Source organism: Bos grunniens, chromosome 7, assembly GCF_055505025.1.
Source record: "Bos grunniens cultivar Pamir isolate PY7600 chromosome 7, Bosgru_T2T1.0, whole genome shotgun sequence".
NCBI lineage: Eukaryota > Metazoa > Chordata > Mammalia > Artiodactyla > Bovidae > Bos > Bos grunniens.
The window spans coordinates 43,630,964-43,646,175 of NC_141171.1; the positions used below are offsets into that span (position 1 = coordinate 43,630,964).

General features: G+C 59.7%; 2 protein-coding genes across 11 annotated transcripts; both read left to right on the forward strand.

The window, feature by feature from the left end:
• Positions 1–981: 981 nt before the first annotated feature.
• Positions 982–6,572, forward strand: CIRBP (cold inducible RNA binding protein). 9 transcript variants are annotated; one of them, XR_015167339.1, is made up of 9 exons: positions 982–1,062; positions 2,154–2,262; positions 2,348–2,454; positions 2,548–2,686; positions 2,763–2,844; positions 2,929–2,996; positions 4,406–4,632; positions 5,232–5,365; positions 5,520–5,673. XR_015167339.1 is itself a non-coding variant. In XM_086411345.1 (9 exons), exons 2-9 carry the CDS (start codon positions 2,160–2,162, stop codon positions 5,714–5,716), a joined length of 945 nt encoding a protein of 314 aa, XP_086267471.1. In that variant the 5' UTR covers positions 982–1,062; positions 2,154–2,159; the 3' UTR covers positions 5,717–6,572. The 9 variants fall into 9 exon arrangements, 5 of the variants coding, with proteins under 5 accessions (XP_086267471.1, XP_086267472.1, XP_086267473.1 ...); XR_015167338.1 differs by having other exon boundaries at positions 5,523–5,673; XM_086411345.1 differs by having other exon boundaries at positions 4,518–4,632; positions 5,520–6,572.
• Positions 6,573–6,697: 125 nt separating this feature from the next.
• On the forward strand, positions 6,698–9,557 carry FAM174C (family with sequence similarity 174 member C). Of its 2 annotated transcripts, none has more exons than XM_086411352.1 (3): positions 6,698–7,097; positions 8,281–8,397; positions 9,189–9,557. In XM_086411352.1, coding segments are annotated over exons 1-3 (504 nt in total). In that variant the 5' UTR covers positions 6,698–6,711; the 3' UTR covers positions 9,190–9,557. The 2 variants fall into 2 exon arrangements, with proteins under 2 accessions (XP_086267478.1, XP_086267479.1); XM_086411353.1 differs by having other exon boundaries at positions 6,698–6,983.
• The last annotated feature ends 5,655 nt before the right edge of the window (positions 9,558–15,212 follow it).

The following is a 15,212-nucleotide window of genomic DNA, read 5'->3' on the forward strand; positions in this document are numbered from 1 at the left end:
GAGCCAAGTGGCACGCCCCTGGCATAGGCAGTGAGTGGGTTCTAGGTGCAAAACAGTGTGCTTTGAGGAAAGGGGAGGGGGCTAGAGCACACAGTGAAGTTGGGGGCTGAGCTGAATGTTGGGGTGCAGTGCAGACTCCAGGGCTGGGCACAGAGCCCAGCTCTGTGGGTTTGAGAGCCCATGTCAAGGTCAGCCTGCAATCTAGAGCTAGGATGCACAAAAATGTCTGGCCGGCTGACTGTAGGGTATGGGTGCCACCTACCAGACCTGGTGAAGTCAGGGTTGGGGTGGGAATTAGGTGTGGATGCAGTCTGGAATTTGTAAAGAAACAAAGTTGGGAAGCTGGAAGAGAATACTGGGGTCGTGGAGAATACTGGGGTCCACATAAATGGAGTTTTCTCAGTGTTAGGGTTTGGGCGGGCTTGGGGGCTGACCACATGAAGTTGTGTATTCAGGAGAGTTGAGGTTCTAGGACTTCTGGGTTGTCCGTTAGGTTGGCAAGTTTATAAGGACTGATGCCAGGATTCAGATGAAGGTGGGGTGTCTGAGAACTGGATCCCGGCTGGTTCTGGGGACCTAAGTGAGGTTGGTTAGTCGGTAATTGCTGGAGCACCGCAAAACTAGGGGTTTCAGCCACCCCAAGAAGGTTCCCAGGAAATGCTCGGCACCATCCGCCAGAGCCCCTTTGTTCTCCGCCACAGGCCAGGGGGCTGGCATGCGGAAGTAGGCCCGCTCCGCCCCGCCGCGAGCCTGCCCCGCCCCCCACTCACGGACTGGGGGCTGCGGACCCGGCGCGTCCCTGTGCACAGCGCCCACGCGCGGGAGGGGGCGGGACCGCCACAGGCCCGGCCCCCCAGCTCATGAATATGAGGCACAGCCACGGTCTCCAGGGCCTGGGATTGGCCGGTGCAGCGCGGGGAGGAGAGCTCAGGGGCGGGGCCTGGGAGCGAAGTATATAAGGCCAGGCGCACAGCGCCCCCCTCCTCACTCACGCGTTAGGAGGCTCGGGTCGTTTTGCTCTCCTGTCTTCCCGCCTGCGCCAGGGACCTGCCCAACTCAGTGGTGAGGGCCCTGGCGGCACCGGCTCCACGGGCCCGGGGCGGCGGGCGGCCTGCGGCTAGATGGACGAGGCGGGGCGGCGGCGGCACGCCCTTGGGCGGGGGCGGTGCCAGGGCGGGCACCCCGTGGTGGGTGGAGGCGGGTGGAGTCCGCCCCGCCAGCGGCGAGGGGCAGCGTAGACTGGGTAGAGTCGTGGCCGGACGGCATTCCCTGTGGGCCAGGCCTGCCGCGAGCGTGACATCTCCGTAAAATGGCGGCCGCGAGCGCGAGACAGCGCCTATCGAAATGGCGGGAGCGCCGATACCCGGATGGTGTGGCGCAGGACGCGCGCGGGGGCGCATGCGCATGTTGGGCGTGGCCGGGCCAGGGCTCCTCCCCGCCTTCCTATTGGTGTTCTGCGAGGGCAACACGGCCCCGGTGCTAGCCACGGCTTAAGTTTGGGTCCTAGTTTCGCGGCTGCAGGTCGCCTTCTGGCCTGTTTCTGGCCCCTCAGCGGAAGCCTGTGTTCCATAAAGGGTCAATCTAAGCACCGCCCCACAATCCCGCCCTGCGTTGGCATCCCAGCGCAGAACCCCCCGCGCCCCCTGCCACTACCTGCACGGTACCCTCCAGTGGACCGAGCACTTTGCCATGATGGTCTAGTTAGGACTTAATCCTCCGGTGTTTGCAAAGTGCGGAAGCCAGGCTGCACTCAGCCCGTGGCAATGGTGGTCGATGCCCTCTTTAAGGGTCCAGTGTTAAACCTCCTGTGAGGCTGTTAACTAGCCTGGAGTTTTGGGGCCCCATGGTCAAGTAGCACTGAGGAGCGAGGCAGAACCGTGGTGTGGACCCAGCTCTCGGAGCTCCGGGTTTTGACTGAGAGGGGTGGACTTGCCCCACGTACAGAGTAGAGGCAAGGGGCCCGAGTGATAAAGGAATTAAGGGCTTGTTTGAGATGAAGGACTGGGTGTGGGCTTGGGACGGTTAAAGGGCAGCAAAATAATTTCTCACGGTTTCCCCCATGAGCATATGTTACTTGTATAAAGTAAAATAGGGAGGGGTGAGTTTGGAAGCCCCTGCCCGACCTCAGAGTATTTCAATGGTGTTTGCCTCAGGCCACCATGGCATCAGATGAGGGCAAGCTTTTCGTCGGAGGGCTGAGTTTTGACACCAATGAGCAGTCACTGGAGCAGGTCTTCTCAAAGTACGGACAGATCTCTGAAGGTGAGACTGGTGCCAGAGGAGGTGGCTGAGCAGGGCTGCATACAGGGAGGGCGGGGTCCTGACCTCAGACCTCTCTACTGCACAGTGGTGGTCGTGAAAGACAGGGAGACCCAGCGATCCAGGGGCTTTGGGTTTGTCACCTTTGAAAACATCGACGATGCCAAGGACGCCATGATGGCTATGAATGGGAAGGTGAGGGGTGGCCACTTTGGGGTCCGGAGGGTCTGGGCTGCAGACCTAGGGCGGGAGGTACAGAGGCTTACCGTGTTCACTCTTGGTCTCCAGTCTGTGGATGGGCGGCAGATCCGGGTGGACCAGGCAGGCAAGTCATCTGATAACCGATCCCGTGGATACCGCGGTGGCTCTGCTGGAGGCCGGGGCTTCTTCCGTGGGGGCCGGGGCCGGGGCCGTGGTTTCTCCAGAGGTGAGTGCCACCTGTGGGGATGAGGTGGGGGGCATTGCTGCAGGAGCTCACACTTTTCCTTCTGTGCCCTCTGTAGGAGGTGGGGACCGTGGCTATGGGGGCAGCAGGTTCGAGTCCAGGAGTGGGGGCTATGGAGGCTCCAGAGACTACTACAGCAGGTGGGGGCAGCGGTCCTGCAGAGGGTGGGGGCTGGTGGAAACCCCCTGAGGTGCCCTTCATGCCCATCTATGTCCTTTGTGCAGCCGGAGTCAGGGTGGCGGGTATGACCGGAGCTCTGGCGGGTCCTACAGAGATAGCTACGACAGTTATGGTAAGTGGCGCTCCAAGGGCTGGTGGTGGGAGTTCAGTGCGCCTCAGTGCACTCTGCCAGCCTCGATCAGAGCTGGTTACTCTGCTGACCCTGTAAGGGACAAGATTGTCCTCTCATGTCTCGGTGCCAGCAGCCACTTCTGACCAAGGAGAAAAGGGACATCCAGGGCTTCCGAGCAGAGTGGGCAGGCAGCATTCGTGCGTGTGGGCCACGGCCACCCTCGGCTATGGGGGGGTTGGTTGCTCCTGAGGCTGCAGGGCTGGGCCCCGAGGGCCGGGCCAGGCGTGGACTGCTGCCTCTTGCCGTCTGCTTCTGCGCCTTTACACTGTGCCTGCTTCTTGTTCTCAGCTACACACAACGAGTAAAAATCCTTCCTGATCGAGATCGTCCTTCCAATGGCTGTGTGTTTAAGGACTTGGGGAGCGCCGCTGCATCGTTAGTGTGTAGTGACCACGCCTCCTTGTGCCCACTTCTGTAGTCTTGTTGGTTCTGATCTTGTCAAACACAGCCTGACTGCTTCTGACCCCCAGATGGCCTCACTGCTGCCCTTTGCTTTTTAAGGAAGTGCTTTCTGTTTTTAAGGGTTTTTAAATCGTTTGGAAACGCACTTCTGGTTTTACTTTTAACCTTTTTACCACTAGCCAAGAGATTTTTTAGAAAATAACTGGGGGTTATTTTGTTTTTGGTTGTGTTGCTATTTTCGTTTCTTTTCAGCGGGGTCAACCCCGTGAGGTTGCTCTTTTTTGAGGTTGAACGAACTCTGGATCCGCTCTCTTTGTCGGAAGCTGAGCAAGCTGTGGCTTTTTTCCAACTTGGTGTAACATTTCTGAGTGTAGCGTGGTCAGACTGTGCAGGAGGCAGTGGAGGTGCCCGGGCTGCCCGCCTGTCCTGGGCGACCCACAGTCCCCAAGAGGTTCTTGACAATGTGTGTTTATATTGTCCTTTTTTACTGGAAGTCATACACATATGCCATCACTGTTGTATTTGAAGTGGTTGAGGAATCCTTGTATGCCGTTTTCTTTGGCTTCACGAAGCTGATTAAAAGACTGTCTGAATGAACCTCGCTCTGAGCATCTCCCTTTGATCGCACCACACGCGTCCTGCTGCCAGCTTGAGGCAGGCAGAGTAGAGCAGAGCTGGCAGCTAGAGGACTAGGGCTGCCATCCTGCCTGCAGCTCCCAGGGCTAGAGGAGGAAGGTAGAGCCAGTGATGCTGGCTGGGCCCCTGTGACCACTGACTGCCCCCACCCAGTTAGGCGAGCAGGTGGGTGATGGGAGTGGGCTCTCGGACTGCAGGACAGCCCCGGGATTCTTCTGGCCGTGGCAGCTGGAGGGCTCGATGGGCGGGCAGCCTAGCAGGGACAGTGGACATGGGGGCGCCCAACGCTGACCCTGAGCCCCTTAATCTAGAATCAGGCCAGAGAGCGAGCGGATGCAGACAGTGTCCCTGGGTGACCACAGACTGACTGGCTCATTAGCTAGCTCTGCTGTTGCTTTACAAGTTCTGAGCATTCTCTGCTAGCCTATGGAAGCTGCAGCCCCTCGGAGGACAGAAGTGTTGTGCGCCCAACAGAACCCTCTGAGACGCAAGCCGCTCCCTGGGCTAGCTCATATGTGGAGATAGTCCTGTCACCGAGGTAACTCCTTTTGCTCGTCCGCATTCCTCTTCTCTCGGGCGCTCATATGAAAGCCATATTACCCGGGGAATGTTCCTTTGACTTTTTTTTCTATTTTTTTTCCTTTTTTTTTTTTTTTAAATAAAAACAAGGTGGAACCAAAGGCAGGCCCCGGCCATTTGCCCTTCCCCACCTGCAGCCAGGTGAGCAGCCTGGGCAGTTGAGTTTCACCAGTAGGTTCCACCCGCTAGTAGGATTGGAGACCACCAAACGCCCTGCCTTTTGGAATTTTTTGTTCATCAATTGACTGTCTTTTCCAGACCTCTTTAAGTCACACTCCTAACTAGTTCTCTATGGTGTCTGCTGCTGCCATGACATTTTTCCCAGAGCTTGTGCCGTTTTCTAAGCAGCTCCGTCCCAAATAGGTGGCTGGCTCTGCTTAAGAGTGGAAGGTAGCCTGGCCCACCTGAAAGGCTCAGGCCTGCCCATGGTGGGGCCTCAGGTTGGCCCCGATGACTAGCTTGAGACCCTCCCAGGAGCTGTGGATTGTTCTGGGGGGAGGCAGGGAGGGGAGCTTAGCTCTGCCAGGGGTAAGGGCTAACATTCGTTTGCTTTGGCAGGTTGAATGGAAGTCAGTGTGACCCGGAGGAAGTGTGGCCTGAGAACAGTGTTGACCTGGGGTCCCTGTCCCAGGAGGGACTCTACCCAGGATCGAGCCAGAGGCACGGATGCCTGCCCTCGCAGCCCGTCGCCTGTAAGTGCTTCCCGGGGCGGGAGGCATGTGGCCCTTTGGCCCAGGCCCTTGCAGTGGGTTCTCCCCTCCTGGCAGCGTGATCCACTGGGGACAGCATCTTCACTTCTTGCCGGAGTAGCCCTTGTGCTCCCCCCAATCCCTCCTGTCTTTCCAGCAGATGTTTTACTGGCAAGGTTGGGGCACGGGGTTCAAGGTGCTCCAGGAGGACAGGCCTGTGGTGCTGGCATGGCGGTGTGTCCTCACCGGCGATGTGACAAGAAAGCGTGGAAGTCACATTTGAATAAAGGGATGGTGTGTCCACCCACAAATCTTGAGTCTTGTTTGGGGTGTGGTGTGGAGGGCGGACACTGATCCTGCAGGGGTGGTCCAGATGGAAGGGGCGGGGAGGAGAGTCCACTGGAGAAAACCCTTTTCGGCCTCTGTTCTGGGCATGAGCTGGAATCAAACCAGGAAGACCAGCTTGGCAGCTCATTGCCTTCTTGGGCAGTTCTCCTGGGACTGTTCTCTCAGGGTCTGAGAGGGTGTGGCAAGCCTGAGCAGAGGAGGTAGTCCCTGGGGCCCCCCATCCCAGGGGGAAGGCACCTCTCCCAGAGCCCAGGCTGAGGTCTTGGCAGTGACCGTGGACATCTTCATCTTTGCAGCCCATGGGGCTGGCCTTGCTCCCAAGCTGCTTGCTTTCTGCCCCAGTCTTGGGGTACAGAACCTTAGGGTTGAGCCCTGGTTCCACTGCCTCGGGTTCTGGGCTGGTTGTGTCAACTCTGAGCAGGGTGTGGCCCTGTGAGGTCCAGGTCACTGGCTTAACCCCCTCTTCTCCCACGGGATGTGTTTGGTCTCTTCTGGTCCCCCCGCCCCCAAAGGCAGGATGTGCAGGTTCGGGGCCTGGATGTCTCCTCCACGGGAGAATCAGGCCCAGTGTGCTACTGCGCAGGTGTCACCGTAGCCCAGGGTGAGTTGGGTGGGGACGCAAGTGTTCCCAGGGCCCAGGTGGGAGGGAGGCCCGCCGGGTTCGGTCGCACCTGCCTCCGCATCAAAGTCCCTGACATTGGTGGGTGTTCCCGATAACCCGTCCCCGGCGTGGTGGGCGGGGCGGCCGCGGTGCTCACGCTCCTGTCGGGGTACAGGACTGAGGCTCTGAGCTCTCGGGGGCAGGCTGAGCGAGGAGCCGGCGAGCTCGGGACGCGGGGAAACTTAGGGGCCCAGATGAAGTGAGGTGCACGGCCGGGGGCGTGGCTAGGCGTTTCCGGCTACGAGGCCAGCCCCTGAATCCCATTGGCTGACACTGCCCCGCGCCACTGAATGACAGCCCCTAAGAGGGGGCGGGGCGCAACTAGCGTTTCCGCCGGGCCATGGGGCCGCGCTTGCTACCGCCGCGGCTCCTGCTGCTGTCGGCGCTCTTGCTGCCGCCACTGCTGTACGGAGCCGAGGATACGCCCCCGTCACCACAGGCCACGTTGTCGCCGCCGCCCGTCGTGACGAACGGGAGCCAGCCGGGTGCACCGCACAACAACACACACCTGTGGCCACTGGGCTCGCCGGGCTCGCCGCTGCTGCGCTCTCTCTACGTGGTCACGGGCCTCATCGTCCTGGCCGCGCTCTACTTCCTCATCCGGGCATTCAGGTGCGTCAGGCCCACGCCGCCGCCGCCCGGGCGCAGCCAATCCTCGCGCGCCTCGCGCCCCCACGTGATTAGGCTCCTGAAGCCTAGTACGCCAGCGTCACGTGGGTGGGTGCGGTAAGAAAATCACGTGATGCACTATTATTTTTCTGAGTTTCTGGGTGCTGCTGCTAGTTTTCTACAGGGAGCCACGGAGGCGGGAGGTTGTGGGTTGTGTAGGGCACCGGGAGTCTCCGGAACACTATGCGGCTCCGCCAGCCTGGCGACGAGCGTTGCGGCCACCAATCCAATTTGCGTCTGCGAGCTGGGGCTGGCCGCAACGTTCGCTGTGGTTGACGCTCACAGCCCGGCCGGTGCCAGACCGGAGCCTGCCCCTGCTCTTTGCTGCTCCTGTTCAGTCCAGGGCTGGCCATGATTATCAGTGTCTAGGTTCTGCCCTTGCTCCCCCAAGAGTTGAGGACCTTTTTGCTTTTCCCGCCTACAATACGGGAGACCTGGTTTCGATCCCTGAGTTGGGAAGATCCCCTGGAGAAGGGAAAGGCAACCCACTCCAGTATTCTTGCCTGGAGAATCCCTTGGACAGAGGAGCCTGGCAGGCTACAGTCCATGGGGTCGCAAAGAGTCAGACACGCTGAAGCGACTTCACTTTCTTTCACTTTGGTTTTCCCGAGGCATATCCCCTGCCTGGTGCAGGCCCTTTGCCCCCTCCTCGGGCCCCTGATCTCCGCATTTGGCTTCCTCTCTGGGGTTGATCTCCAGAGAGCCTGTGTCCCACAGAGTTGACCATGTTCAGGCGCTCTCAACGGGCATTTTCTGTCTTCCTCGAACACTGCTGTGGGTGCACAACGCTTGTCTCCATGTCAGTGCACGCTGTATCCATCGTAGAGGCCTCAGAGAGACCTCGCGGTTTTCCTGGTGGTGGTCAGGAGCCAGAGCTTCTGTCTGAGACAGCTCTCCACTTGATGTTTCTGGCAAACCCTAATACTTTCTCTGAGATTCAGTCTTCTTATTTGTATAGTGGGATAACAACATCCCCCCCACCCCGCCCCCACCAAGGGTCCTAGCTCCCGGGCCTGCCAAGGGAGATGTCCATCCACCTTTTGTTGTTGACATAAGAGCAATTGATAATCGTTGTGACCATTGTGAGAAGAAATGCAATTAGGCCGGGAAAGTACACTGCAAGGCTTTGGGAATCATGGAGAGGAGGATTATGGGAAAAGGTGGGAAGCTGGACAGGGGGTCAGCAGCTTCACGGAGAGGTCGTGAGAGAGTCACTGAGTGAGCCTGGGCCTGCTTTCAGATTGAAAAAGCCACAGCGGAGGAGATACGGGCTCCTGGCCAACACCGAGGACCCCACCGAGATGACCTCGATGGACAGTGACGAGGAGACAGTCTTTGAGACAAGGAACCTGAGATGGTAGGGTAGCACTCTACACACTTTCAGGGGCTCCTTGGGTGGGTGGAGGGTGGGATCAGCAGGAAGAGAGTCAGGTGGACCACCTGTGCCTGTGCTCAGTGTAGTCAGCACCCAGCAGCAGGGGTGGGCCTGGAGTGAGCACTGCTTTGCCGTCACAGGCTGCGTGGCCTCATCTGAGGCCCCTGTCTCACCGTTTCAGTTTCCCATTTCTTTAACATGGGAACCAGCTGCATGGCTGGAGTAGGTGAGCACTTCCTCTGTGCCTGACACTGAAGGCCAAGATCAGTGTCAGAGATAGAGGATGCCTGCCAGGTGCTACCAAAGCTGGGGGATGGGTCTGAGACTGCCTCTCCACCGCCCAGCCCTAGGAAGAGTGTCCCAGGCACAGGGAGCAGCAGAGACAGAAAGGGGGCTGACAACTGAGGTGACCCAGGGGCTCTGGGCTCAGGGCCAGCGGCCGCCTGAGCGGGATTGATGGCCCCTTTAACCCCAGCATGTTGCGGGCTCAGTCCCCGAAGCTTGGAGACCGTAGGACAATTCTGACTTTCCGGCCCCCCTCCCACACGTAGAGGGAGGCGTGGGTATGGTCGCGAATCCCTCTGGTGTCTGCATTTCCTGACTAGGGCACCTACTCCCTTTCCTCCCAGGTCTGGAGTCGGCAAGGCCTGCAGGCTGGGGGCGGGGGCTGGGATGTTAGAGGGCTCAGCACTCAGCCTCAAACACAGCTGAATGGGGGCAGAGCGGGGTGGGCTTACCCACATTTCTCACCACCTTCTACCCCTCCTTTCCAGATGTTTGGTTCAGGAAGGCAGCATTTCCAGTGGCCCTGGGGGAAGGACGAAAGGCAGGGGCCCTCCCAGTGCTTGGAACACCCCGCCTGGACCAGAGAGCATGTGTGGGCCCTCCTGGCCCACTGGAAGCCAACTCAGCCCTCCTTGCAGACAGGGCTGCCCAGGTTACCGGGTGGAAGCCAGAGGGGCACTGGCAGCCCTATGCAGGACTCTGAGGCCCCTGGCCATGATGTGACTTATACCAGTCACCCTCCCTGGTGGGAATGCGGCAGCCCCAGGCTGAGGCCTGGAAGGCGGGCAGGCTGGGTGTCCTGTCTGGGGGCACCGTTCCTCTGGGGCGGGGACAATAAAGGCAGCAGTGCTTTTGTAGCCGGTACCCAATTCCACAGCGGGCCAGACCCAGTGCCCCTGGCTCACGGGTGGGGCAGGGGGCAGCAGATCTGGGTCCATGTCAGCCTGTTCTCCCACCTGTGACCATCTGGATCATCCCTAACTGTTTAGAGGGTCCCATGCAGAATCCCACAAAGGAGGGGGAAAGATGGAGGAGACCTGCCCCCACCTGCCTGGAAGAAGACTCTGCCACTAGTTATCTCTAGGCTTAGTAAAGGAGAACTCCTATTCGTCCACCAAACTGCTTAAGGGCTCCCCTTCCAGGCCAGCTTCAGCCCAGGGCCCCTCAAGGGCAGTGTCCTCTGCTTCACCACACACTACTACTCCAGGGCCATTTCTCACAGAGCCCCAGGCTGCAGCATCCAGGTCTGGAGCCAGCCAAGGCTCCCCGTGCCTACTCTGTCTCTCTCTTTTCAGCCTCCAGTGAAATCACTGGTGAACTTGATCCCCCATCCCAGGCAATCTGTGCTGGCACTCAGGCCTCTGTCCTGGCCTCCCGAGTCCCACGGAGACACTTGAATTCCACAGCGTGTGGCTCAGTGCCCATCCTGGCCACCTCAGTCCCATATTTGGATCTTGAACCCCTTTCAGGCATCTGAGTCCCATCAGGGCAACTGATCCCCATTCTGGGCACCTGAACCCCTTAGGGGTACCTCAGTCCCCATCCTGATCATCTGGGATTCATCCTGGCACCTGATCTCATGGGGGTGTTTCAGTCCCCATCTTGGCCATCTGAGGCCCATACTGGTCACCTGAGTCCCATTGGAGTACCTTGGTTCCCATCTTTTGTGATGGGCTTGATGAGTTCCTCTGTGGGCCTTGTTTCTAAGCAGAGTCTGGCTCTGGCCTATTCCCCCCTGGACCCTATAAATTTGGTTGTGGGAAGCAGGACCAGTGTGGCTGGCCTGTAGCTCTCTGCCCAGCCTGAAGTTACCCTCAGGCCTCTGGCTGAAAGCATGGAGGCCACGTTGTTAGAAGGAGCTGTCATCAGAGGGGGCTGCCACCAGGTGGCAGCCTTGTGCTGCACAGTCTACCCAGGTGTGGCCTGAGCCAAACTGTACAGGTGGGGAAATAGGTTCGGCTGGGGGCCCTGTTTCTCACACCTCAACTCCACCTTGTTGCCATGTCCACCATGGGATGGTCTGAGCTTGCTGCCCATTCAAGCCTCGTCAGCCCCTCTGGCCAGTCTCCCTCAGACCTGCTGACCCTTCCTGCCCAGCCTGAGCCTGGGTTCCTGAAGAAACACCATCTCTGTCACAGTCAGCTGGTCCCCCCTCCCTCCAGCCGGGGTCCTTTGCCTTGGCCCCCAGTTGACTTTCTTCTCTGTTGGCAATATCTCCCATCATGCCCCAAGGCTGTTCACAATTCCTCTTCCCTTTCTGATGCGCTACTGCCACCTCCAGGAGGTCTTCCCTGACTGCCTACTACCATTCTTTGGGAGAGCCCTGTACAGAGTGGCCAGCAGGTCCCCAGTAGCCAGGGAAGGTTGAGGAACTGAGGCCACAGTCCCAGGGAGGTACTGAGATGACATCCCCGAACCCAACCCCCCTGCGCTCTCCCCATCTGTTCGCCCTGTGGGTCTTTCCACACATCTCTGCTTTTTTGTCTCTGTGTCTCTGTCTTTATTTGATTCTGAAGCCTTGCTCACCTCCCTATTGGTGTCTCTCACCATCTGCAGTGCCTCTCCCTTGGCCCCCCTTCATTTCCGTCTGTCCCTCTCTGTCACTCGGGCTCTCTCTGTGCCTGACTCACTGGGACACACTTTTAACAGGCACGCAGACACCGTCCACGGCCCCCCCACCCTGTGATCTGCGCCCCTTTCCCACAGCTCTGAGCGATTTCTCCAGCTTCAAAAGGCACATTAATTACTCTAATGAGGTCAGGAGAGACCCCACGCTCTGCCATCCGGAGCTGGGAACACACCGCGTGCCCCCCCAGCCCCGTGCCTCCTGCCCGTCCCCCTCGGGTGAGAAGGGGAGCCCCGCCCGCTACCTGGCCCCTGCGCCTGTTAGCGCAGTCAGCGCCCGCACCAGTGCCCCCCCCCCCCGCATTAGTGTCGAGTAATTGGCAGCCCCCACCAAGGTTAATGCACTATTAGCAGGAAGTTCTCTGAGGCTAAAAGCCGGGAGAGGGGCCTGTCAGGGCGAGATGAAAGGCCCTGGGGCCCGGCAGGCTGGAGGGACGTGTATGTGTGCATGTACGTGTGCATGCCGGATCGGGAGGCCTTCCAGCACCTTCCTCCACCTTGTGCACTCATGCACGGGCATAGGCGTGACACACAGCCACGGGGACACGCGACATGGCAGCCACGCATGCGGGATGCACACAGAGGACACAAGCCCACACTCGCGCACGGGTGTCGCCCTCGAGGCCCCTCCCACCACGTCCGTCCCTTCCTCTCGCCACCAGGGGAGTGCCCACTGTCACGCCCACTGTCACTGTCCCTTGGCCTGCTGGGGCCACGTGGGAGTCTCTGGCTTTTGGGTGGCTCACTGTGCGCAAGACACCCCGCCCCCAACTTCCTATCCCCATCTGGGGAATGGGGCCAGGTAGGGGCGGGGGAGACTGGACACCTTGGGCTCAGAAAGTGGGTAGCCAGTGGTCAAGGCCAGGCATCTTCCCTGGAGAGCGGGCGTCTTCCCTGGAGAGCGGGCTCCTCTGCCGGCTCTGACGTGGGTCTCCCTCCGACGTGGCCCCAGGACCCAACAGGGCCGCCACCTGCTCACCTGGGGTCAGCAGGCAAGGGAGTTGTGCCCTCTGGATGTTCTGGGACCTCTCCCCTGACCCCCGATTCTTCCGGTGGGACTCAGGGCCCCCTATCTCCTGCTCCCTGGGCTGTCCGAGCCACCACCTCCCTCCTCCTGGCAGCCCTTCGTGTCCGGGTGCCCACCGAGGCGTGGCTCCGCCCACAGCCGTGTTGCCTGTGGAGCAGCTGTTTAGATGTAACTTCGCTGAAAGTAAGTGATGTCTGAAACTCTGCTCCTTATCCTGTTGTCACATGTTCTGTGCCCAGTACTCACATGGAGCTGCTGGTGGTGCCTGTGTCCTTGTGGGAAGTTCTTTTGGACAGCAATAGTCTAGTCCCCAGACTGGCAGGTGGCCCTGGGAGGAGGGGTCTGTGTTCTGGGCCCTGAGACTGGGACGGTGGACGGGGGGTAGGGAAGAGGTAGGGAGGGGGGAGGAGGAGGGAGGGACACTGCAGGGGAGGCGCCTGGTTGCGGGGGTTACAGGGATGTTAGATGTGGGCTGAGGTTTCGGGGCCTGATTGGACACTGGACACAAGGGTGGGAATTTTAATTGATCAGCAAGAGAAAGGGACAGGTGTGTTTGTTTATTCTTAGTAACAGCCTGGGGAGCTCTCCTTGAGACCTCTCCCACATGCCAGCAGATGCCTGCTTCCCACTGCCCGTGGGGACACACACCACACCCCGCTCTGACCTGGGTCTGTGGAGCACCAGACCTACCAAGGCCCCCACCCTCCCAGCAACCCCTTCCTGCCTCCTGAAAAACTCTTGAGCCGAAGCAGGTGATGTATTTGATCTACTTTTTTCTGTAATGAGAAATTCCTCCACGCATATTTTTAGCTTTCTCCAAGGCACTGAGGCCTTTGAAGGTTGAGGGTGCCCTGGACACTGATCCCCAGCCCTGGCGATTCTGCTGATGGGCTGGAGTACCACAGGTCATGGGTGCTGGGTGGTGGGCACTGGACTTGGGATCAGTGGGCAGATGATGGGGGCTGGGTGATGTGCTGGGGGAGGTGGGCAGTGGGTGAGCAGGGGTGGGTGCTGGGTCAGGCTAGTGGGTGCTGGGCTGGGAATAGTGGGTAGTGGGTGATTGGTCACAGTTGTTGGGCAGCAGGCGGTGGGTGGTGGACCAGAGCTGATGGGCACAGGCTAGGGGCAGGTCTGTGCCTGGCTCAGTTGAGACCCTCCCAGAGTCTGAGGCAGACCTTCAAGCCTGGGAGAGGAGACCACTGTGAACAGGGACAGACCCCCAGAAAAGACCCTGTCCTGGGTCTGAAGCTGAGGCTGACAGTCAGCTCTCAGTGACATCTGTCCCTGATTGAACCTTGAACTAAGACTGACCCCTGTCCCCAGAGTGAGTCTGACCTCTGACCCTTGACTCCATGACCCCTGACCTCAGCTCACCTCCTGATGGCTGGTCTGGAGGCCAGGATGGCCACGCACTCTGGAAGGGGACAGAGCCTCCTGGGCACCCACAGCGGTCCCCACCAGGCAGGGGTCCCCAAGGGCAGCTGGGCAGCTGTGCCTGCGGCCCTGTCCCCGCCTCGCCTGGGGCCAGGCCGTGGAGCTGCCCTGCCCTCCCCTCCCTGGGCCCCCTCCTCCAGGAGCGGCCAGCGGGCACAGGGAGGTTGAATGGGGGACGTGCGCTTTGTTCCTGTCCCCGCTCGGGCTCTGACCTTGAGAGAGAGACGAGAACAGAAGGAAAACGGAGCTTCTGCTCAAATCCTCTCAGCAGCGGCGGTAGCTCCCGCCTCGGTGGCCCCTGCATGCAAATGAGTCGACCCATCCCGGCCTTAGGCAGGGCATCCCCTTGCCCGCTGTGCCCTTCCGACACCCCCACCCCTGCAGGTCCAAGTCCTGCTGGGTGTGACAGAGGAGACCACCCACCCTTGAGGTCTCATGACATGGGAGGGGGCTCTCGTCCCAGGGCAGTGAGAGCTTCCAGGCGGTCCCCTTTGGCAGCCAGCCCTGGCCACCTGGGCTCATGGCCCCTGTCCCTGGGCTTAGGCCCCACGCCTCCCTGAGTGGCCACCCCATCACTCCCCAGAGAGCCAGACCAGCCAGCCTGGGCCAAGCCTGGCCTATGTGGCTGGAGCCCTAGACTCAGGCTCCAGTGGTCCAGACGGACTGTTTGGAGGGCTTGCCAGGTGAGCCTGGGCCAATTCTGGTCCTCTTTCAACCTCTGGGCCTGCCCCGGCCATTGCCGGGGGCGGGAGGTGGGGGCATGTTCCTACCTTCCTGTGTGGAGCCCTCTAGGCCAGGCCTGGGACTTCAGACTCTGGCAGCTACAGTCAATGGACAAGATCCAGAAGCCAGAACACCCCAAACAGATGAGCAGAGTTCCCTGGAAGGCAGAGGACAGACAACCTTGCGGGTAGGGCTGGAGGTGAGGAGGGCTGAAACACAGGGAGGACAGGCCTTGAAGGAAGAACTGAAATTTAACAGGAGGAAAGGGGAAGGCCTCTCAGGGAGCAGCCTGAGCAAAGAGGGGTAAGTTCTGGAGGCGAATGCTCAGGGAACACCTGGCACATGCCCCCAGCACATCCGAAATGCATTTACCCTCCCCACCTGGCTGTGGTGAAGCTCTGTCCGCTCTAGTGAGTTTTATGCAAGGAGTTCTGATAATCCCTCACGCATGACCTTTCAGCTCTAGGCGCCCAGACTGCTCCAGGCCAGGCCTGGAAAAGAGAAACAAGTCCAGAGAGGTAGAACCTGGCCGGGCACTGCTGACACTTTCCAGCCAGCACTTGGTGACAGTGTACCTTCAGAAACTCAGAGTCTGGTGAGGGAGAATAAGAGCAGAAACGAAGAACAGGACCCAAGTTCCTGGCCCACAGTCAGCTTCCTCCCAACCAATTTGCTCCCCACACCCAGGAGTGGTCACTTTGAG